The sequence below is a fragment of the Gadus morhua genome, chromosome 3, assembly GCF_902167405.1.
Source record: "Gadus morhua chromosome 3, gadMor3.0, whole genome shotgun sequence".
NCBI lineage: Eukaryota > Metazoa > Chordata > Actinopteri > Gadiformes > Gadidae > Gadus > Gadus morhua.
This window is the reverse complement of record NC_044050.1, coordinates 13,033,710-13,055,953: the sequence shown is the minus strand read 5'-3', so window position 1 is coordinate 13,055,953 and position 22,244 is coordinate 13,033,710. Positions and strand designations below refer to the sequence as shown.

General features: G+C 45.4%; 1 protein-coding gene across 2 annotated transcripts in view; it reads right to left on the bottom strand.

The window, feature by feature from the left end:
• Window positions 1-22,244, bottom strand: part of LOC115539837 (myosin-10) — a 58,630-nt gene that overhangs the window by 12,645 nt on the left and 23,741 nt on the right. For both annotated transcript variants that reach the window (XM_030350662.1, XM_030350663.1), the window contains 21 exons: window positions 19,443-19,535; window positions 18,656-18,719; window positions 18,248-18,346; window positions 17,556-17,699; window positions 17,129-17,224; window positions 15,618-15,736; window positions 15,187-15,339; window positions 11,508-11,681; window positions 10,673-10,846; window positions 10,001-10,115; window positions 7,938-8,131; window positions 7,281-7,402; window positions 7,115-7,184; window positions 6,728-6,888; window positions 6,378-6,486; window positions 5,756-5,887; window positions 5,130-5,336; window positions 4,736-4,873; window positions 4,262-4,385; window positions 3,243-3,414; window positions 277-489 (listed from right to left, as the gene is read on the bottom strand). In XM_030350662.1, the coding sequence (XP_030206522.1) occupies window positions 277-489; window positions 3,243-3,414; window positions 4,262-4,385; window positions 4,736-4,873; window positions 5,130-5,336; window positions 5,756-5,887; window positions 6,378-6,486; window positions 6,728-6,888; window positions 7,115-7,184; window positions 7,281-7,402; window positions 7,938-8,131; window positions 10,001-10,115; window positions 10,673-10,846; window positions 11,508-11,681; window positions 15,187-15,339; window positions 15,618-15,736; window positions 17,129-17,224; window positions 17,556-17,699; window positions 18,248-18,346; window positions 18,656-18,719; window positions 19,443-19,535 (2,873 nt within the window). The remainder of the gene's footprint in view (window positions 1-276; window positions 490-3,242; window positions 3,415-4,261; window positions 4,386-4,735; window positions 4,874-5,129; window positions 5,337-5,755; window positions 5,888-6,377; window positions 6,487-6,727; window positions 6,889-7,114; window positions 7,185-7,280; window positions 7,403-7,937; window positions 8,132-10,000; window positions 10,116-10,672; window positions 10,847-11,507; window positions 11,682-15,186; window positions 15,340-15,617; window positions 15,737-17,128; window positions 17,225-17,555; window positions 17,700-18,247; window positions 18,347-18,655; window positions 18,720-19,442; window positions 19,536-22,244) is intronic.

Below are 22,244 nucleotides of genomic sequence, written 5' to 3'. Positions count from 1 at the left end.
CAACATACCGGAGTCCCGAGTCACGCCGCTGCTGCACCGTCGGTGGGCAGCGAGCGTGTTATGATGCTGTTAGCACCCAATGGGCAAAGGACAGATGGGGGAAACCAGTAGACACTAGACAGTTGATCGTGTAACTTCACAAGGATACCCTTGAATGAATACTAGGCTACAGTAACACGCATCAATCAAGCGAGCGCATGATTATCCAGGAGTGATAAAGTGGAGACACAGCCCAGATTATGCGTTTCTAGCCTAGAGACGGAGCAGCAGCCGTACCTGAGCTCCTGCTGGGCGGCGGTGGTGTCCAGCGTGTCCTCCAGCTCCGTCTTCAGCGCCTCCAGCTCCTCTCCCAGGTCCCGCTTCAGCTTCTCCGCCTTGCCCCGGGAGACCTTCTCCGACTCCAGGTCCTCCTGCAGCTCCCCTAGCGCGGCCTGGAGCTCGCGGACCTGCTTCAGTGCGATGTTCTTCTGGCTGTTCTCCTCGTCGCTCCTGGTGGAGCAGACATGGATGTTGGTGTTGGGGTTGCGTCATGCTCATTTTTCGAGAGAGAGAGAGAGAGAGACCTTGGACGTGTTAGCGTGGGGTACCACACGACGACGAGGAACCCCCAAACGTCCCCACGACATCCCCAAGATCCAACCTTTTTCATGGAACAAGCAGTTTAGTTAAACTGTGGGTTTTTGGGGTTAGTTGTAGCTACAGGTATAGCTACATCGTATCCAGATGTCTGAGACTTTTCCACCATGTTGAGGGGCAGAAGTGGAACATAATTCAAATGATTGATATGAGAATGATCCCCTGTATTGATAGACTTTTCAGTTCTGATATTTCTGATGGAGGAATGGAGTAAATAGCTGCAGTATAAAGGGAAAAATAATAAAATATATAAAATAAGTAGGGATGCACCGAAATGAAAATTCTTGGCCGAAAGTCCAAAACCGAAACCGAATATACTGAAACAGTTGGCCGAAGGCCGAAACCGAATACCGAATGTGTCTTTTAATGTTTTTCATTCATTTTGCTTTAATTTTTCACCATTGCATGAATCAAACAATTAAATGTCCTTTATAAACTTTTTTGTCTTGCTTTTCTATAAAAAAAATCAATTACAAATTTGATACAAAATATTTATTTAATACTGAACGTTTTCTCTACCTTTTTTTTTATTTATTTTTTTTATAAAAATGTTCGGCGTATTATGTTCGGCCTTTTTACTCCTTCGGTTTTGAACCATTTTCGGCCGAAAATGTTCGGTGGCCGAATATTCGGTGCATCCCTAAAAATAAGAAATGTATTTTACTCCATAACCCCTAGCCATATTAAAATGAGGCTAACTGATGTATTCTGGTTATCATGTAGTTCAGAAATAATAAAAGCATATGATTCCTAGAATTATTGGGATTTATAAAAAAAATACACATATCTGATTATTCGTGACTCAAAAATGTTGGCACACCCCAGATAATCTTAATGTTTCAACATCGCACACAGGGTGGCAGTATAGGCAGGTTAATGTAGGACATTTGGAACATACATTAAAATATTGTAATTTCAATGATGCCCATATTGAATATGCTGTTGAACTATCTAATGACATAGTAAACTCAAGAGACTCTTGTCTCTATGAGCAGGGCAGTGCAGTGTGCGGGTCGGACTCCTTGCTAAGAGAAACATGCCCTGAGCAAGGCATTAGCTAACCAAGCCATGCTGGCACACTACACACACTGTGCCTTGAAAATTTTAAAGAGAGATTCTTTAGATAAAACACATTGTCATAATGTGTTGAACAGGCAGACTTGATAATGGAGACTAGCAACTCAGAGTCCAAAAATGGCATCCAAATAGCCAGTTATCTGGAAAGGGAATAGACATATCCTTGGAACAGCAGCCTAATTCCAAAAGGGGGCATTTTAGCGGTAATGGGAGCTTGATTAGCATGCCACAGAGACTAAATGAGGGATTCTGGCGCGGACGGACATGTTCGTTCTCCTGAGAGTTTGGCGACCTCTTTGTGAGGCAGCGGCTGTCTCTCCAACTCCAAAACACACTGACCTTGAGAGTGGAGAGCCTCATTTGCATCCGCTCTTGTTATCAGCCTAACTGGCAAAATAATGAAATGGGACAGCCGAGGAGCCCAGGTTGTGGACGGGAGGAGGGGGACTTGATTAAAAGAGCATAAGCTTCATGGAGCTGATAGCAGAGACGTTGGGCCCTCACTCTGCTTATTAGAAAGCTGACAGAGCTAAATTAGCCACGTGTGGCAAGGTCCCTGATGAAAAGCCCTCCCGAGGAGGGGAGAGAAAAGAAGAGAGGAAAGCCTCCAAAGCTTCTCCTCTAGACTGTGATCCATCATGGCCGTTTCCTCTTTGTTGCCATTAGGTCACTACACTGTTCCTTTCCTGGAAAACACTATGGCAGGCCTTCTGGAGGGAGGACATCCATCACCATCACTTAGTCTGAATGCATGGCAGAGCCTTGGACCAAAGCTGTGGGGAAGCCTATCCTAGATGTGTGTGTGTGTGTGTGTGTGTGTGTGTGTGTGTGTGTGTGTGTGTGTGTGTGTGTGTATGTGCGTGCGTGCGTGTGTGTGTGTGTGAGATGCGGTAGACCAAAATTACAAAATACTGAGCAGCTGTTAAACCAAACAGCTGTTGAATGTTTAACTAAAAGCCAACTCCTTTGGCCACATTATTTCGCATTAAAGTACCTCACATCTCATTGTTGGTTACTGTGGTAAAAGTGGAATAAACCCCTCTGGGGTGTTTTATGGTTCAGCCGAAGCTGACAAGGTAACACTAATGAGACAGCCGGATTGGTTGATTCCAGCTTATGTGCTCTGCGGTGCGTTGAGCATATTGCTTTTGGTTCATCAAGAAACATCTGGTTGATAGTTCAAGTATTCAACAATGCTTTGGTATAAGTATAGCCTGCAGTGACTGTTATTTTAAGCGTTCATTTTCCACCTTCTTTCTACACCATCTCTTGTTTTGTTTTCATTATGCATACCCTCCCCCTACCGTGTCATTTTCTATTCATTTAAAATTGTAGTTTTATCTTCTGATAGTGTGTAGCATTGCATTATCGAGATTATATTATGTATAGTTTATTGATTATTTAAAAAAAACGGGGAATTCCTTCGAGGCAAATATAGTACCGGTGTTTATCCACCCATCCACCCATCCACCCATCCATGTATCTATTCGCATCCAGGGTAGAGGCTCTGGTGTCACAGCCTGCCCCACCTGGCTAGAGACGCCTGCAGCTCCTCCTCCTTCTTGGCCAGATGGGTCTTCAGCTCCTCCACCTGGGCCTGCAGCTCAGCGATCTGCTCCTGGAGGTCCGTGGTCTCCGCGTCCAGCTTCCGCTTGGCCTTCTCCAGCTCCTGCCTGGTCTTCTCCTCCTTCTTCAGCCGCTCTGCGGGGAGACCGAGCGTGTCACGTGCAATGAACTAGACTAAAGTAACTAAACTGACCTTACTACCGATCAGGCGAGGATAGATGAATGTATAGCGTAGCACTAGAGCTAGGGGCTCTCTGTAAGCCACACGGGCTGATTGGTGAGCTCTCTGTTCAACCCATAACACATGCAGGAAGCTCTTTAGCCCCTGACCTCCTTACACAACGCCTAACTCCCTTCCAGACTGTTTTTACACGCGCCTTTCTCATGTCGTTTGTTGCAGGACTTCTAAATCCAGGAGGAATCTGAACCTGCGGGCCCCTACGTGACCGTCTTGTGACCTGCGTTATGGTTCCACCCAGGGTGAAGCATGGGAGCAGAGGTCCCAGTAAACCTGCACGGAGCCTGACACACTGAGCCCAACTACTGACTAATCCGACTGGTTGTTGGGCATCATTTAACCGCTGTGGTGTGGCAAACACTGAATGTACACAATCAGGAACAGTTAACAGTCTGGCTGCCATTCAACGACCCTGTAGAAAGACTTTTGAACTGCACTATTTCCTGTTTTCACTTTATATGCATGTGTATATATATGAATAAATAAAGAGCAAATATTACATACACAAATGGTTTCATGTGTGGATTCTATTTTTGCAGTCTCACATACTGCATCTAAAATCTTTGAGAATATTCATTTTCTATCATATAAATGAAATGTATGTGCCATTCTGTGGCACTTTAGCTGCATGATATGTTCCTGCTCTGTCTTGCCCTCTTCCTCTTAATGTAGAATGACAGGACTATGGCTGAGCTGCTAGCCCGAACGGCTGAAACGGCGTGGGCGGGGTTAAGGCAGCCTTACCCTCCAGGTCCACCATCATCATCTCCTGCTTGTTCTTCATCTTGCCCAGGTTCTTGGCCTTCTCCTCCTCCTCCGTCAGCTGGGAGGACATCTCACCCACCCTTTCCTCCAGCAGCTTCTTCTCCTGTTCACCACACATGAGAGGGGAGTCAGAGCACGGCGCAGCATTAAGATCCTTCAAAGCCTACGGCCCGCTCCGTTCTGTGTGATAAAGGCGTGGTTTCCATAGTAACACATTGCTGTTTCTACATCAGCAGCTTCGGACCGTTCCGGAATTTGTTCTGATGGTTCTGGGGAAAATAGTAGCATGGATGTAAGCCTTCACCCTCACTGTTCATTAAATAGAAGATGGATGGATGTCCCCCTAACCAATCAACAGTCCATGAGTAGACGGTTCTGAATGAATGATCTGTCACCGGATGTCCTCGGTGTATTGATGCTAAACAGGCCCGGTTTTGAAAGTCCTCCTCTCACCTTGAGAAACTTGGAGTTTGAGTCGTCCAGCGAGAGGAGGTCCTCCTCCATCTTCTTGATCTTGGCCTCCGCCGTGACCTTCTCCAGCTGGAGCTTCTGTCTGGCGGCCTCCTCCTCATCCAGTTGCTCCTCCAGGTCCTGAGGGGACAACGGCAAATCAGACCTAAATCTATACATTTAGGCGGGAGTGTAAACAATTTGAGTCTGCTCCCATGTTAATCAATGAGCCCTTGATTAACAAGGGTTTATTCTGCCTCTGCCTGATGTTTGTGTTTTCGGCTGATCAATATAAATGGCCTGCATGATGGGGTTAAATGTGCCGCCTTCTTGCGATCCACGCTTGAGTTCTGGCTTCAGCGGTGAGTGAGCCTGCGGCGGGAGCATGGGGGCGGACCTGGAGGTGAGACTGCATCTTCTTCTTCTCGTTCTGCATGATCTGGTTGCGCTCCTCCTCCTCCTCGACCCGGGACTCCAGGTCGTGCAGGATCTCCTCCAGCTCCTGTTTCTTGGCGGCCAGGCGGGCCCTCATCTCCTCCGCCTCGGCAAACAGCTCCGTCTCCGCCTGCAGCTGCTCCGCCAGGATGTTCTTCTCCTCCACGATCTGTGGGAACCGGAGGGAGTTCAGATGTTCCCACGCAACCCCCAGGCTCCTCCCGCAAATAACATGCACGGGAGAATGTCATGTTGGCGGTCTTGATGATCATCAGACCCAATTAGGCTGGGAAACCCATGGTAACCACACGGTAGAATAATAATATAATAATAATAATAATAAAATCAGCCTGTATTTGTGTCTAGGCCTTCCTGCAGAAGCATCAGTGATGCTGAAACACTTTCTTTGCAGCGGCATAGGAACTTGGAACAAATTCAAAGGGTCCTGCATGTCTCAAGCTGTTACAGACTACGATGAGGGAAGGCCACTGTGTAAACAACATTCAGCAGAAAATATCACAGTGTTGTCATAAACACACACTCAAGGGAAACAAAGTGATGAGACTGAAGGGAGGCCCTTTGCCCTACCTGCTGATGTTTCCTCTCCATGTCCAGCAGCTCGTTCTCCACCTTCAGCTGCCTCTCCTTCACCTTGACCAGCTCTTCGTCTTTGGCCTGCATCTCCTCCTCCTGCCTGGTCACCTGCAGCAGGGGCTTCACCTGGAAGAGAGCACCCGGTGTAGATTAGATCACTGCAGGATCCTGGTGGGAATGAGACCACTGGAGTGGTCTCCCTTTTCACATCGTTTTCCCCGTCGGTGACATCTCAGCCACAGGTGACTGAGATGTGAGCTACGACAAAACACAAAAGGCGCGTATCTAGCAGTTGCAATTCAAGGCGTCATGGAGAGTGATCCAAATCTAGTTTGTCAAATCGAATGGTTGGTTAACCAGCAAATCTCACGGTGATTTTCTGGAGCCCAGCGGCAGTGTTTGTTTGCAAAACCCCTCGCACAGGTCAATACAAAGGAAGTGAAGGCAATGTTCCATAATGAGTTGAATGTGTGGATTCATTATTCCGCACTAAGCCACATGCAGCTCATTAGCCCAGCTTTTCCGGCTCTATTAACCTTACCCTGAAATGTACTTATTGCACCAACTGTGTTTGGTCTAGAGGTTCGAGCATGTCTAGACGGGCAATTGGGGTCACCTTGGTGAACAGCCTCCACCACTGCCAGTGCCTGAGCTTCAGGTAGGCGGCGCAGTTCCTCTGGAGGACCTTCAGGGCGCTCAGCTGCTGCTGCTTCTTGAAGAAGGCCCTACAGGAAGAGAGAGAGCACCCAGGACATCAGTGGTACTTTAAACTAAAGAAACGGATAACTGCCTTCACATACATGACAGCATCGTTCATCCAGATGTCAAATCACATTTTTACCAAGAAATTAACAATAATGGAAAAAAAACGAGCGACTCAAAGATTAAGCGGGTAGGTTAAAGTCAGAGAGTTTTCTATCGTTGGATTATGAAAGGACACACACACACAGGAGGGCCGCCACTCACTTGCGGGCCAGGTATCCGCGGCACACGGACTGGAAGGTGATGATGATGTCGGTGATCTTGAGGTCCCGCTCCTCCTCTAGATGGGCCAGGACCCCGGTCCTGAAGAAGATCTTACTCTGGCCGATCCGGAACAGGTTGGGGTCCAGCTCCAGGGCTCGGATCTATACACATTGTGGATGTGAGGAGTTTAAATGAGTTGACACGTTCAAATTATTCCCTTTAAATTTGTTGTCAATTCACAGTCTGCATTAAACTTGCAGAAGTATGAAAGCGCCCCTTCAATTCATACACAGCCATAGCAGCTATATTTAGTTTGCAGCCATAAACAACATAGGAATTCAAACCTCAACGTTAAAAAGTGAACAAATCAACCAAACAGTACATTACCATTCTTTCACAGGCCTGTTTGCCATCCATAAATCCCTTAGGGATAGCATTGGGAGTCAGGATCTCATATCTGTTAATGACACAAAAACCAAACAAGCTTTAGATGTAACGTCGTAGCGAGTAGCGGTCCTCACGTGCGATACAGCTGCAGTCCGCCCCGGGTTACCTCTGCCTGAACTCCTGGAAGACGATGCGGTTGGGGAAGCCCTGTCTGCAGATGCGGATCCCCTCCAGAACCCCGTTACACCGGAGCTGGTCCAGGACCAGGTGGGGCTCCAGCTTACCAGCCTGGTGGGGGGGCGAGGGACACAGATTAATACTTTTATGTTCTATATGTAATATAGAACATAGATACAACCACCTGAGGCCGCCGTTTCAATTCCATTCAAAAAGCTTTATGGCACGAGTCGCACGACTATTGTTTTGAACAGTATTACCGATGCATTATTAACTTTTACTTTTTGTACTTGATGGAAGTTTTCTTTCACTACGAGAGCTTTGTACTTTGTTTTAGCAGAATAATACTTTTTTTATATATTTCTTTTTTTATATTTATTGGTAGTCAAGGCGGGGCCCTTTTGTTGTATAGGCCTTAACAATACAGTGCTAGGGGAAACACTGCTATTCAATATCTTTTCGCTTAAAAAGAAAAAAGAGTTCCATTAAGTGTTGAGGACCCTAGTAGAACAAATGGATGCTTCAGGTTATTCATCTATAGTTAATGTATTTTTCCTTTCATTCCATTATTACTAATACTTACAGGTACACATGATACCCCAATAACCAAACCATTGTATCTGAAAAATGGGGGGGGAGGGCTCACCTTCTTCTCGTGGTTGGGGATGATGCAGCGGACAAAGTTGGGGTTGGTGTTCCTCAGCGTGGCCATGAGCTTGGTCAGGGACTCCTTGTACAGCTGGCCCACCGTGCGGAACATGCCCTTCTTGGTCTTGTAGGTGGCGCCGAACGCTGTGTCGCCCATGCCAGCCACCTGGTCCAGGCCCACGATGCGGTCCACTGGGGAGGGGCAGAGGGAGGGAGGCAGGAGTTACAGTCGTCTTCCCTGGGGGCAGAGACTTACCCAATGAAAGGTGTTCGATGGGACTGCATTTATACAGCGCTTTCTACCCAGGGTGGCGTCGGCCATGCACCGTGACACACACACACACGCTTTTTATTGTTGGGAGCAGCCGGTGGCCTCCCAGCACGAGGACACCTCAACGCTGCGGCTAAGGAGGGGGACACGGATCGAACCGGCAAACCCTGTGGTTGCCAGGGCGACCAGATACACCTTCAGAGCCAGCGCCACCCCAAAAGGACACTCATAGAGGGACACAGCAGCAGCAGCTACGGCATGAGGTGGGAGATGATGCTGGACGCGGGTGAAACAAACAGACACAATGACAGACGGTGATAGCGTCCTCGTTAAGGGTCAGAATAAAACACTGAGGACATTCGTGGACTGCTCTGCTGAAACCATCATCGCGCCAGGAATACAACTAGTTCCAGTGAATCACAAGACAGTTGGGAATGTTTTCACATTTTCCCTCATTTACTCCAGAGACCCTCGCGGTTTTCATCCAGACCCTCTGAGCTGAAGTGCCAAAACGCAGCCAATGCAGAACACACACAGAGTAACATGTGGTTTCCATTCAGGGAATCTGTCCGAGCAGGAAATAGGTGCAAGGGGGAAATAATGGTATCAATCTTTAAATCAGTCAAGTTTCATCATCTGACAGGCACTTGGACAGTAGACAGACAAGAGAATGGCATGATGAGTGAGACACACACACACAGACAAAGAAAAATATCTAAAGGGACATATTTAGAGCTCTGGTCTAAATATCTCTGGCTTAACTCGTAAGACTAAATATGGCTGCCTGTGGAGATCAGCAATAAAAAGGGTTATCTCAAATTCAGATTGAATGTAATAAAAAGGACCAATTTGAAAATAAAATAAACAAATTGGTAGATTTCCCACAGAATGACTCCAAACTGAAATCCAATCGGATCCATGTATCCATCTATACATCATACAATATATCCTATATATACTATCCTATACAAAAATATAATCAAGCAGGGGTGAACATCCATAAAGGACTCATGAGAAACGTACAAGTCGTGACTTGTATAAGCGGTTTGATGTGCCACAGTAGCTCACTGCTGCTGAGACGAGGGTGCCATGCAGCCTGGAAGCTAATGGGAGCCACAGTAGCCAAGGCCGAAACAGAGCACTGGCTGAAGCATGGAGACACAGAGTCATTCAGACATGGGCAAACGTCTTGAACACATCCGCTATAGCGCCTGGTGCCGCTATTGGGACCGCAACATCCCTGCTGACCTGTCAATGGGGCACATTATGACAGCATATGAGCTGCATCTGTGTGTGTCTAGTGTGAAGGATAGATCAATTGGTTGAGAGGGTGATATGTACAGCTTATGAAGTGTGTGTGTTATATATTGTGCATGTACATGCTTTGTCGATTTGAACATCTGTGTTTTTCTGAATAAATCGGCATGTTTCCTTTGCCCAGGTCTGTCTGCAGCATGGCCCAAACATTCACCTTCGGACTCATCCAGACTAGTGACTTTGTCATAGAAAGAGGCCCTTTGAAAGGTCTGAATCTCTACAACACAGAAACGGAGAGAGGGACAGAGAGAGAGAGAACTTTAAAAGGAACATTCAGCGCTCTCCTTCACCACCACTTTATGAAAGCCTGTCTCCCATAAGCACAACGTGTTAATAGGCTTGGGTCAGGGACTCTGGAACGTCAAGCAGACAAAAACACACAGGCAACACTAGCTGTCTCATGTGTCAAGACCGTTCCGACTCAGTATGGGTCGGTGTGGATGCTGGGATTGGCCGGGGGGGGACGGGCTTACCGTCCTTCCACAGTTCCGTCACAAACTTGTCAGTTGATTGGTGCAGGAGTGTGGCAACGTTGTCGTTCAGAGGGTCCATGTTTTTCATCAGCCATTCGTCTGCCTTGTAGTCCACCTGTAGGTAAGGCCATATAGTGGATAAATAGCTCTGTGAAGTAGTAATGTCTGGAACTCGTAGCGGATAGCGTCTTAGAACGTGATATCGACTGAAAACATCGATCATTTACCTATGTCTAGAGACCTATCAAGAACAATAATCTGATATATACGCCAACTCCTGTAGGTCATTTAGGTAACATCTGGCTATTTATACATGCCTGTGCACAAAGCAGAGGACACAGTGTTACGTAATAATTTCACTGCTGCATTTTGTTGGGAAGGGGAGCTTGAAATCCAAGCACAAAAGCCCCTAACCTGGAGCACAAACAATGCAATTTTCATCCGAAAATCGTTTTAACAAAAGTCAATCCACATTAAAGCAGACCACAATGTTGCTGTGAAATAAATCATGAATAAAAACAAAAGAAGACACTACCCAACCATTCGTCCTGCTCCTTATGTTCCTTCTTTGAAGGGTACAACATATCCTACCTACCATGCATATCAACCGTCTGTGCAACAACAATGACAACAACAACAACAACAACAACAACAACAACAACAGCAGCGTACCTTGCCGGCATAGTGGATAATGCAGAAGTCGGCCTTGTCTTTGAGCTGGCGCGGCTTCTGGAACTTGGTGTGTGTGCCCTGCTCCTGGGTCAGCTTGTCCACAAAGCTCTTGTCCGTGGCCTTGGGGAACCAGCACTCCTCGTCCAGCAGGGCCAGCACCCCCGGGGGGTTAGCCTGGGACCAAACCAGAGAAGAACAGTGTTTAGGGATAATTCAGAAACAGATTGTTAACAATTGTTGAGGTGGCAGGGGGTGTTGTCGCAGCTAAATGTAACTAATAAAGTAACTTGTAATCTAATTTAGTTACTTTTAAAATCAAGTAATCAGTAAAGTAACTAAGTTACTATTTTAAGGAGTAACTAGTAATCAGTAATCTGATTACTTTTTCAAGGTAACTGTGGCAACTGTAAAACATACATATACATAACATACACACAGGGTTAGAGCCTACCTGATCTCCAAGCTTGACTCATAAATGTTAAAGCTCTTATGCATTCACATAATAAATAATCATATTCCATTAAAAACAAAACCCTGATGAAGACAAACAAGAAGGAGAAGAAGGAGCAAACCAAGAAGGAGCAAACTAAGTAGTCATCGGTCAGAAAACCTGGACGGGAGTTGTGTCATAGTCTTCTGAATAAAACAGGGACACCATATCGAATCTCATTCTCTCTACCAACAAACGGCTCATGGGTGCGCTTGTTTTGGTCCGGCATGAACACATACCCAAACTAACCAAACTCGGGAGGGAAATGCATCGGGGTTTCGGGAACAATGGCTACTGAATGACTAGGTGTGAAAGCGGGTCCCTTAGCCAGGGCACCACACTCACCGGCCTCTCGATGAGGTCGATGCAGGGCTGCAGGTCCAGGCCAAAGTCGATGAAGCTCCACTCAATGCCCTCCCGCTGGTACTCCTCCTGCTCCAGGACGAACATGGTGTGGTTGAAGAGCTGCTGCAGCTTCTCGTTGGTGTAGTTGATACACAGCTGCTCGAAAGAGTTCAGCTGGGGGAGGAGGAGGAGAAGAAGGGGTGGTTATTATACCGATGTATTTTATATTGTGAATATTTGTGGTTGCATCATTTCTGAAATTGGGCGAGTGCTGCATGCAGCGCTAAACTATTGTTCTTCTTAAGCTTTATTCATTCTTTCTTGATATTCTTTACAAATTTTGGTACCCTACTCCTTTACAATTATTCACCTAGGGACTCCATTCCACTTTCAAAATGTTCATATTAGCTTGGAACCTCCCTCTTCCATTCAACCTTTTAAGTTAATCTACATTTTTTAATATAACTTTTACAATGGAAGTCAATGTTCTCTGACACAGCTTTTGTGACAGCCACACTTGTGGCTATCACAAAAGCCAACCATTTCGGCCGTCGCGGAGCCTAACAATGTCAATATTTAACCTAGAAACACAATGCTAAGCTTAAACACTTATTCACGGTATTTCTTGTTTCACTGGCGCAAAAATCATTAATTGATTGGAAAAATGATTATTATATATCGGGCGTTTGTGTTTGGGAACCAACAACAATGCTTAAAATTTAAGCACTGCTACCTACACAAACCTTATGTGATATGAAACGGTAAAAGCCTCATAATTTAGTGAGCTTATCTCGAATTACGTCAATAACACACTTTCCAAGTTATTAACACACAAACACACACACACACACACACACCAACACACACACATGATTCAACCATTTCAAACTTAAGCGTATGTATGTATGCAAACTTATCAATTTAGGTATTTGTTTAACTCTTTACTTTATTTGAATCCCACCCTTTACATTTTTTAAATGGTGTGCATGTTCAAGTTGTTTACTCCACTTAGACTTTAGAACTGTTCAAATCTTTTCACTTGATTTAAGCTATTCCACATTTCTTTAAAATGCATTGTTGATAACAATGCATAGCTTCAAAACAGGCACCTTGCTTAAGTGGATGCAATTGTTCGATTGAAAGATTTTCTTGTTCATGCTGTTTTTTTCACAGAAAAAATTGGGTTATCTTTTTTACATAGCCTCATGTGCCAACTTATTAACTAGAATGTTACTCCTGATACAAAGGAGTCCTCACCAACAAAAAACGGTGAAACCGACACCATAGGAAGTGGCAGAAATATCCAACATATCCAATGACACTACAAGTCAGGTGTCCACAGCAGGTTATCAGAGCTGATTGCTAATTGGTAACATGCCTTGTAATAGACAATAAATAGCCTGCAAGAAATCAGTGTTACATCTCTGAAGGTACAGCCAATGCAATGGCCATAGCTTGTGTAGGAATTGCTTGCATCATAGCTCTTTGGATGACCGAAGGTAAAGTATGTTGTAGTGCATAACTGATGAGGAAAATTTGAGCTTAGTTTCAATCAGTTTTTTCTAGTTAACAAATATTTTTGTTAATTTATATGTAAATGGTGGCAGAGCATCTGTCCAGCACTGACTACTTGTCTTCATAGCAACAGTGCTTACTCCTTATTTGCCCTGTCTCAGGCCCCGTTTACACGAAGGGAAAACGCAGATATTTCCACGCGGTTTGGCCTCTCATTTACACGAAAACGCAGTTTTTTGTCACAGAAAACGATCATTTCTAAAAAACTCCGGCCAAAGTGGAGATTTCTGAAAACGCCGGTTATGTGTTGTCGTGTCAACGGGGAGAAACAGGGTTTTAGGTTCTGAAGCGTCACATTATGCGCCAGGAAATGCTTAACGTCATATGAGCGCCCTATGTTTACAGTTTGTTTGTTACAGGAAGACGCTCGTGTTATTCGTTGTTGATTCTGAGGATTCTGATTGGCTTGCATGGCTTTATCCTTCTCCCTACTAGAGTGGAGATTCTCTGCCCGAGCCGACCCGGCCAATATTTCCCACCACTATCCTCGGGCCAGGCCTTTGATCGACGATTTATTTATTTTTATCATTGGTTTATTGGCCTAATATGAGGAGAAATCGATGCCATTAACAGAAATATTATAGGCCTTTATTACACGGGTCTTCTCAATGCCGTGGAACGCTCCGTTCACTTGCATGGGTAGTAGTCCGGTGACTTGTCAAGCCCAGCCTCTTCCGTTGCTAAGCGACGTCACCGTCTTTGCGGACAAATTATTTCTCTGCTGATCAACACTAATGCCGCTTTTCCACTGCATGGTACCAGCTCGACACGACTCAGCTCGCATTTTTTGCGTTTCCACCGTGAAAACATGGTATCTGGTACCTGAAGTGGCTGCTTTTTCTATTACCGCCTCGCTCTCGGTTCCAAGCGGCTGAGCCGATGCTAAAAGGTGACGTCGGCAGACGGCCGGCCAGAGTGTGACGAAGTCACGAGAGCGACATGGCAACCATGCTGGTAACAGCCATAGCAGCGCCGCAGCCAACATATTCCACTTCTTCAACATGCCAGCTAATAATAGTAATGTTATCGATGTCCTCCATTGTTGTTATGTAGGTTCTGTCCATGTGTGGGTTGCGTAGGTGTTTGCGTCGCGTACAAAAATACGTCACGGCCCTTTCGCGCAGCCGACCCCGCCCACGTCCAGGAGGTACTATTTGCGGTGGAAAACGACCTGTGCTGCTACCGTGTCGAGTCGTGTCGAGACGAGTCGAGTTACATGTGCGGTGGAAAAGCGGCATAAGAATGCTGGTAACGAATAAATTGTAAAAAGATACACCATGTGAAGTTATTTTTTCGTTTTGGCAAGTAGCCGTGTAATAAACGGAAAATATTTGTTTCTATAAATAGCCTGCTACGTATAAACGTGGCCTAAAGCTCAACACTTATGGAGTACATCAGTTGCCATTCATCAATTCACTGCCCTCTGGAAGTACATGGAGCTTCTGATATTTTTTTAACGTTTCCTTTATGTTAAGCCAATTCATGCATAATTACTTGCATAAATTCACCAATGCAGACACACATGAAACACACAAAGGTCTACTTGTATAAATAAACCATGGATTCTAGTCAATCTGTTATGGTACAGGGAGAGATTTCAATAAAAAATACGCTATAACCACTCTTTCAATGCTTTTAGGATCCACTGGGGGAAAGTGCGGCTAAAACAGCCAATTCCACCCAAAGATATGATAAATGGTCAGGGGCCAAGGCTTGTCTGGAAAGGAATATAAAGCGGAAAGATGTTCAATGGGTCAACGTGGAGAGACACTTCACACTCCTCTTCAATATGCAGCCAACACAAAACGTTGTCAATGAATAAACAGACTAGAAGCAGGTCTGGAGAGTGTTTGACGTGAATCAACAAGAGGAGAACTCAAGAGTATCCAGAGCAAGATATGTGGAAAATGTTGCGATTATCCCAAACGTATCCTCAAAAGAAAATACTTCAGTCCCCCACAAGAACATTCATGGAACCATCTCCACCGCTTATTTTAATCTCTGGAACAAAACAGGCTTGTTGTGACTATTTGTTCGCCCCCTAGTCCAATTCCACACACAAACGAGACACAACGACTAATAGAGACGACTTTGGGTCGGGCACCTGGAAGATCTCAAAGCCGGCGATGTCCAGGATGCCGATGAAGGAGGCGCCCTGCCTCTTGGTCCGGTCCAGGGCCTTGTTGATGCGGTGCACCAGCCAGCGGAACAGCCGCTCATAGGTGGCCTTCGCCAGGGCCTCCACCGCAAAGTCTGCCTGGAGGACGGAGACACATACTTCTTTGACTTGGTTTGTTTTCGTCTGCTCTATCCTGTAAGGCACTTTGAGTTGCAACCCAGGCATAATTGTGCCTTATTGATTAATCACAGCAAGGAAACTAGTCAAAAATGTGCTTTTGTTTGTTTTCTGCAAAGAAAATTGGATTGGGTTTAGACAGCAGCTCCTGCAGTCCGAGGCCGCTCCCTCGTACCAGACTTCTCTTTTGTTTGGTGGAGGTAAAGGCTATAAACCTGTAAGCACAGCACTAGACAGACCTGTTCCTTGGTCTGGGCCTTCTGAACATAGTCCCTTCCCACTTTGATCCTGGGGGAGAGAATGGCCCTGGTGAACTCCATCACGTTCAACCCCAGCAGGTGACACAGCTTCTGGGCCGCTGCAAGAGGAAGATAAAGGGTTAATAACTATGCATGGGATTGGATACGATTGTGTTGATAGTTATACCAATGCCATTATTGATTCTAAGCTGCACATTCGTGCGTGTGTAATTCCACATTTTGCAATAATATTTTGAAGTGAACAAATGGCCTCTTACTCTGGACAGATCCCAACAGAGCTCAGCCAAGTGGACCACAGAGACTAACAGAGTTAAGTCATGGGGTCTGCTGCCATGGTCTAGTTCCCCACATCTGGGAACATCACTCTAGCGGGTCTGACATTTCAATACATTTTTAATGCCAGTTAAAATGGAATATGAAACCGAAGGCAGAGAGGAATGCTTGACCAAATTCACCACTGAGGCTATTACTGAAACCAGGTCAAAGATGGCAGTCAGCGCTGCAATTCACTATGGTATCACTCAACTCAAAGTTCCTTGTTCTAAAATAATCAGGATTAGACCCTCAAAGCGACATCACTATCTTCCAATCAGATAACAATGGGTATACATTGTTTCCCATACATAGACATTGTGTGGCGCAGCGCCACAGAATCAACACCGAGTGCCACAAATGTAATCCTCTTCTTTTTTCAGATTTTTAAGTATAAATATCATTCCGGTCATTCATCTCTTCATAGCACTTTCTCCCTGACATTCTCGTTCACAAACGCATACACACACACACACACACACACACACACACACACACACACACACACACACACACACACACACACACAGACAAGCGCGCATTCATGCCAATGGTGCGTGGGTAGGCTACACTTATAAACAGCTGATTCGCCCGCTCCTCCTCTCAACGCGCCTATCAAAGGAAAAACCCGAATCAGCTGGATATTTGGCACAGAGAGGACGGTCGGCGACCGTTTTACCAAAGTTAAGTTGCATCCTATTTGCCAATATCCCCCAGTATAATTACTTCACTGACTTGCCACACAAACACCAGTTTCATCAATGCTATTAATTTGAGCCAACCGTAAACAGCTGTTGTGTGAGCAGCGTTTAGTGCGTGTGCTGTGATCTGATCTAAGCCTGTGGCCCCAAGAACAGCTTTTCAACACCTGCAGCACCGGAGCACCTCCTGGCCCACCTCCCGCGGAGGCCAGAGCAGCGCCACATGTGGAGCAGTTGAGAGGACGTGCTCTGCTTATCTCTGGAATCAATCTCAATTATAATGGTGCAGTTTAACCGCGGTGCAGAGGGAGAGACGAGGGAATAAATCACACAACTCTCAGCTCTGCAGATGGGACTCATGCTAGAAGGAAGTGAGGAGACAGCCTTTGACCTGTTTAATCCCCCCAGAGTGGGTGAATGGGTGAGTGGGTGGTTGAGTGGGTGAATGCGTGGTTGAGTGAGTGAGTGTTCAGCTACCTGTGTTCTCGGGCATAGAAGCCTGGTCGCTGTTCCTCTCCTTTTTGAAGATGATGTTGCCAAACTGCAGCACTGAAGATACCACTTTCAACATTGCTGTCAACACAGAGCATGAGGATAGTATTGGTATCAACGATGAATGATGTGGTGTGGACAATGGTAAAAAAAAACACAACTGAAAGCATTTCATTGACATCAGCAGAACTGGAGAACCAGGCGCTATTCATCACTGTATTATATTTAAACACAACCTTTATGGGTTCTTCCAAGTTCATGATTAAAGTGGTCATGTCATTGGGGCTAGGCTGTCGAGACAGCCGTCATGTCCTTTACAAATCACATGACTATTTGAATCCTCTGTGTTCAGAACAAGGCGGATGGCAGCCGGTGTAATGGTCGTGATTATGAGGGTTGGTGGCGGACGTACACAGTATCTCCTCGTGGGAGAAGCTCATGATGTTCATGGCGTCCATGGTCTCCTGGAAGTTGTCCTTGTCCTGCTGCCCAGGGATGGTGAGGTTGCCGTTGGATAGGAAGCGGTAGCTGCTGAACCCATCCAGAAGCAGGTCCGCTGCGAGCAGAACATTACATCAACAACAACAAAACCAGTTAGCCAAATTAGGGAAAACCAGCCGCTGTGATGTAGCTCCTCCTCTGTGCAGGGGGACGATGCTGTCCCCCTTGTATCTACTGAATATGCCAGAGAAGGGAAGCAGCTCTATTTGGCTCCAACAGACTCACACCGAAGAGGAGAGTCAGTGAGGTAAGGAGTGTTTGCTACTGTCACATATTATTATAGTTGTCACCCATACAAATCACTTGTAGTGCAAGAGATTATCGTAAAAAACAAACCAACGGGAATAAATTATAATGTTGACAGCGTGTCTGTGTATTATATAAAACGTATGTTTGGTTGATATTTTTTGGCATTTTTATGCTTTATTCATGAGTTTGACAGGAAGGTATGGGAGAGAGAGAGGGAGGGAGGACATGCAATCAAGCACCACGGGTAGGAACTGAACCAGGGGGTAAGGCTCAGTAAGGCCTATTTCAACGGCGGAGGGGATGTAGTGACGGTACCATGTTCTCTGGGCCCAAGACACAGGCCCTCCTACTCACACTTGAGGTGCTCTCCAGCCCCGGCCAGGAGCTGGTAGAAGACGTGGAAGGTGCGCTCGTCTTTGGCTTGACGGATGGCCCGGGACTTCTCCAGTAGGTCTGACAGGGTGTTTGCTCAGGAAGACCACTCCAGCGTCTCGAGACAAAACAAACTGGATAGTAACAACATAAAGACTCATCGACGTGTCTGTCCGCGGTATATTATCTATCTGTCTACATAATTAGCTCAAGTGAGACAACCTGTAAAAACGTTACCCGATTCCTGGCTCTTCTCTTCAGCCTGCCTCAACATTTCAGCATCTAACCTACTTTGGATAAAGTAGGTTTATCCAAAGCTTTATCCATTAACCTTACTTTGATAACGATATACTGCATAAGGTCTGAGATAAACCACTTCGGCAAGGATACAAGTTTCGATGTTGGCACCCACAATGTATCCGGTTACGTCAAAGTTGATTCGAATGAATTTTCCCTGAGGAGAAACAGAGTGGAGGGTCGATGGGCGTGAGTCAAGCCATTGAGAAACAAGCAGCCATTTTCCCACCACAGTTCCCTTGTCTTACAGTATGGGTGGAAGAAATGTAGATTTCCCGTTGTCCTCATCATTTCCCGTTTCTATTACTTTTGATACTATACTAATGATTCTCAAAAAGCAACAATAACAATAAAAAAATAAAAATAAAGCTTACACATACTTTAGTGCTCACGTATAGTTAAACAATCAAAAACTATATTTAAACCTTCCGCAAGCCTATTTTAATTGAGTGTGCTGACTGCGCGTTAATCTGGTTCTGCCTCATGGCCTTTGGAAGTGTCTCTCTTCTGGGTTTACTCTCGTATCAAAGGCCTCATTAGTGACCCGGAGACGCCTCTGTCCCACCAGCCTACCCCTCGCAATTGCTTACAGGCAAAACAGGATAATAAAATTCCTTTCCTTCAACTGTATCCCTACTAAGCTCCGATAGACGGCTTCCGCCACGCTCCAAGAAGCCAAACGCACCGGCTTAATTTCATTCAGGTGTCGGATTATATGATATTAAGATCAACAGGAGCGGCACTTTGAAGGGGTTCACCCCCAAACCCCGTTGGATCCCTCCCTTTTTATTTTCCTTGGCAGAAGACACCGCAAGGCTGACGGCAAAAAACACAATCCTACATTTTTTATTAAATATACATTCAGCCTCTTAGTACTTACGAAACGTGACGAGTTGTCGTTTTTAACAGTCTTGCCATTCCCAAAAGATTCTAGGATTGGATTTGCTTGTAAAAGTTGACGCTCCAATTCTCCCTGCAAATGAATAGAAAATCCTGTTACCACAAAGCAATGCTTCCACCCATTTTCAATGACTCATAACAACACACAAGCACTTATCGCCACAATAAACTTAAACAAATAACAAAATATCCATCAGGAACGTAGAAACAAAATAAATGACCATTTCATGCAGGAAATATAGTAGCCTTTTGAAAATGTTTTGTTTGGTACAGCAGGATACTGTTCACATCCTATTATGAGTACAATAATATCAGCCAGGGCCAGAGAGGTTGTAAGCCGTGGCTGTAACGTATTGGCAGTCTCCTGGCATGCTCATTTAACAAAGCCGACGCCGTGGGAGATGTTGACATTGAGACAGAGAGAGGGGGGAATGTGCCAGAATAATGCACTTTAATCTGTAAGTGGAAGGCCGTTAGCATAGGTTCCTCAGTTATTCCTGCAGTTCCTTATAACAGTTGAATCAAATGTTATTCCTAGCCATTCCAAAATATCTGTTGAATGAGGGAGAACACATAAAGGACACATAAAGAAGGAAGATGTGCAGCATCTGCTTTCTCCTTGTTATTTTTGGCATGTGTTATTTTGATTACACACCTTATATATTTATTGAATACATAATAATAATTGAACTGAATAATCGATAAAATTCCTCTAATTCAAACAAACCCTATTTTTTTTTTTAAGTAAGACAAAACACGTGATTCTTTCAATAAAAAACTCCTTCTCAAAAACATTCATACTTTGTGCGGACGTTTTTATTTCTCACAGGTTTCCATCATATGTGTAAAATTCAAGAATTTCAGAAGATTCATGAATTCACTGACTACAGGGGCAATGGGGCAGCTGGGGCCGTATCCACAATCAAGCCTGCTGAGGCATAAACGAGGGGCAAGGGGGCCACACTCCCTTCAAGGAAGAGGACACCTTAAGAGAGAGGCAATGGAGCTCTGTCCACACACACATTGTCTGACCAGACAGCTTCACGAGGCAAAGCAAAAACATGTCAATAAAAAATAAACCTTCATTAGCCTATGTTGGGAAAGGTTGCCCATTAGTGTCAGCTCCAACCACCTTTTGTGTTGATGGTATTGACCAGGGAATCCAGAACAGCTGATGAGCAAAAAGCAAATCTTCTGCAACAACGGCAATTTTTTGGGCCAAGAAAAATATGTTCCCCTTTAGGACTATGAAGAAATAAAGAAAAGAGCTGCATTCTTGTTTAGTTTGAGAAGGCCGCATTCCACCGGAGGAAGCTGTGGGTTGAGTTGGAGAGCATCCCTGGACTGTGGACTGGAGACGTGCGCTGTGATGCTTGGCCGGAGAGGTTGACAAGCTGCCTTTAACCAAGTTTTGAAGCTGTTGGAATGAAGCCGGACTGAACTAATTAATCCCACCCCAGCAGCAGCATGGAGCGGAATCATACAAGACCAGCAACTCATCCCAAAATCCTGTGTTTTAATGCAAACATGCCTGCATTGCAGCTTGGACGTTATCATTGGCTTTGGAAAAGTAATACCCATTCAGTTCAATGGTAGCCAAGGGCCAAGAGGATAAAAAAAAAACACTGGCAGCACAGCGGGAGGAGGCCAATCTAGAGATATTAGAAGGTGACCCACATTCTTGCAGTGCAAGTGTGTCTGGAACTAACGGCCTCCAGACACACTTCAGATACCTAATCGGTGTTGAGCTGTGAAAACAATGGAGGAACGTGGAGGCTCCCAGCCGCGCTGGACCCATTTCAGGTTATGAGAGTTCACGCATAACATTATTATCCTTAATCACAACTGGTACAGGTTGTGGAAACAGCCAGGTCTCCGAGCAGAGTGCAGGTTATTTGGCGGCCCGTGCAGTAGTGCATCGGTAATGAACCAAAAGGGATCAGTCCAAACCATACTATTAAATTATCCAAACGACTGGCAGGGCTAGTAAGTAGGGGAATGTCATTTGACTGTTCAACATCTGCTGTGTGACCTCTTAACCTCCATACCCACCACTGCCACTAGAACCAGCAGAGCATTTTGAAGCGTTCTGTCCACCCACAGGAGACAAATAGACAGCCCATGCAGATCTGTGTTCGGAACATGGGACCAAAGTGCATGTTGAAAACCCATCTTGACCAGGGAGCAGGGAGAGCCAATATGCAATGCAGGGCAAAGCACAAGTTGCGTGAGATGAGGCTTCACCCTTTTGAAACTACAGTTTCATTCCGTGGTTAGGACAGTCCTCCACCAATGAACATGCCAAATAGTGACCAATATGTCGGTGTAACATGATACAAACGCCAGCAGCTCGGTTTACCAACGCATACAATCCATGTCAGGATTACATTAGAATCATAGATGATTCCCCTTTAAAAAATACTTATTGATGGAGACAGCCTTGAGGAGCTGGGAAGGCCTGCTCTTGATTAAGCACTCTTTCCACTAGCCTCCCACGCAAATGCAGAGGGTTTGGCTCTTGTCCTGCCGGCCCTCAAAGCAACAGATTGGGGCCATACAAAGGATGGAAGGATGATCCAAAGGATGGTAGGATGAGCTACCTCTAAGTAACTTTGCTCCAGCCAAGCCTCTAGGGTAGGGGTCTTCAATTAAAATTGAACAAGGTCCAGTTACTAAAAATTCCTTCCGAACCTACCATGTCCTAATAGCCTTCTTTTGTCAAATACAATCAACACGGCATATTACCTTATAATATCAGATGTATTTATTTTCAATTTCCTAA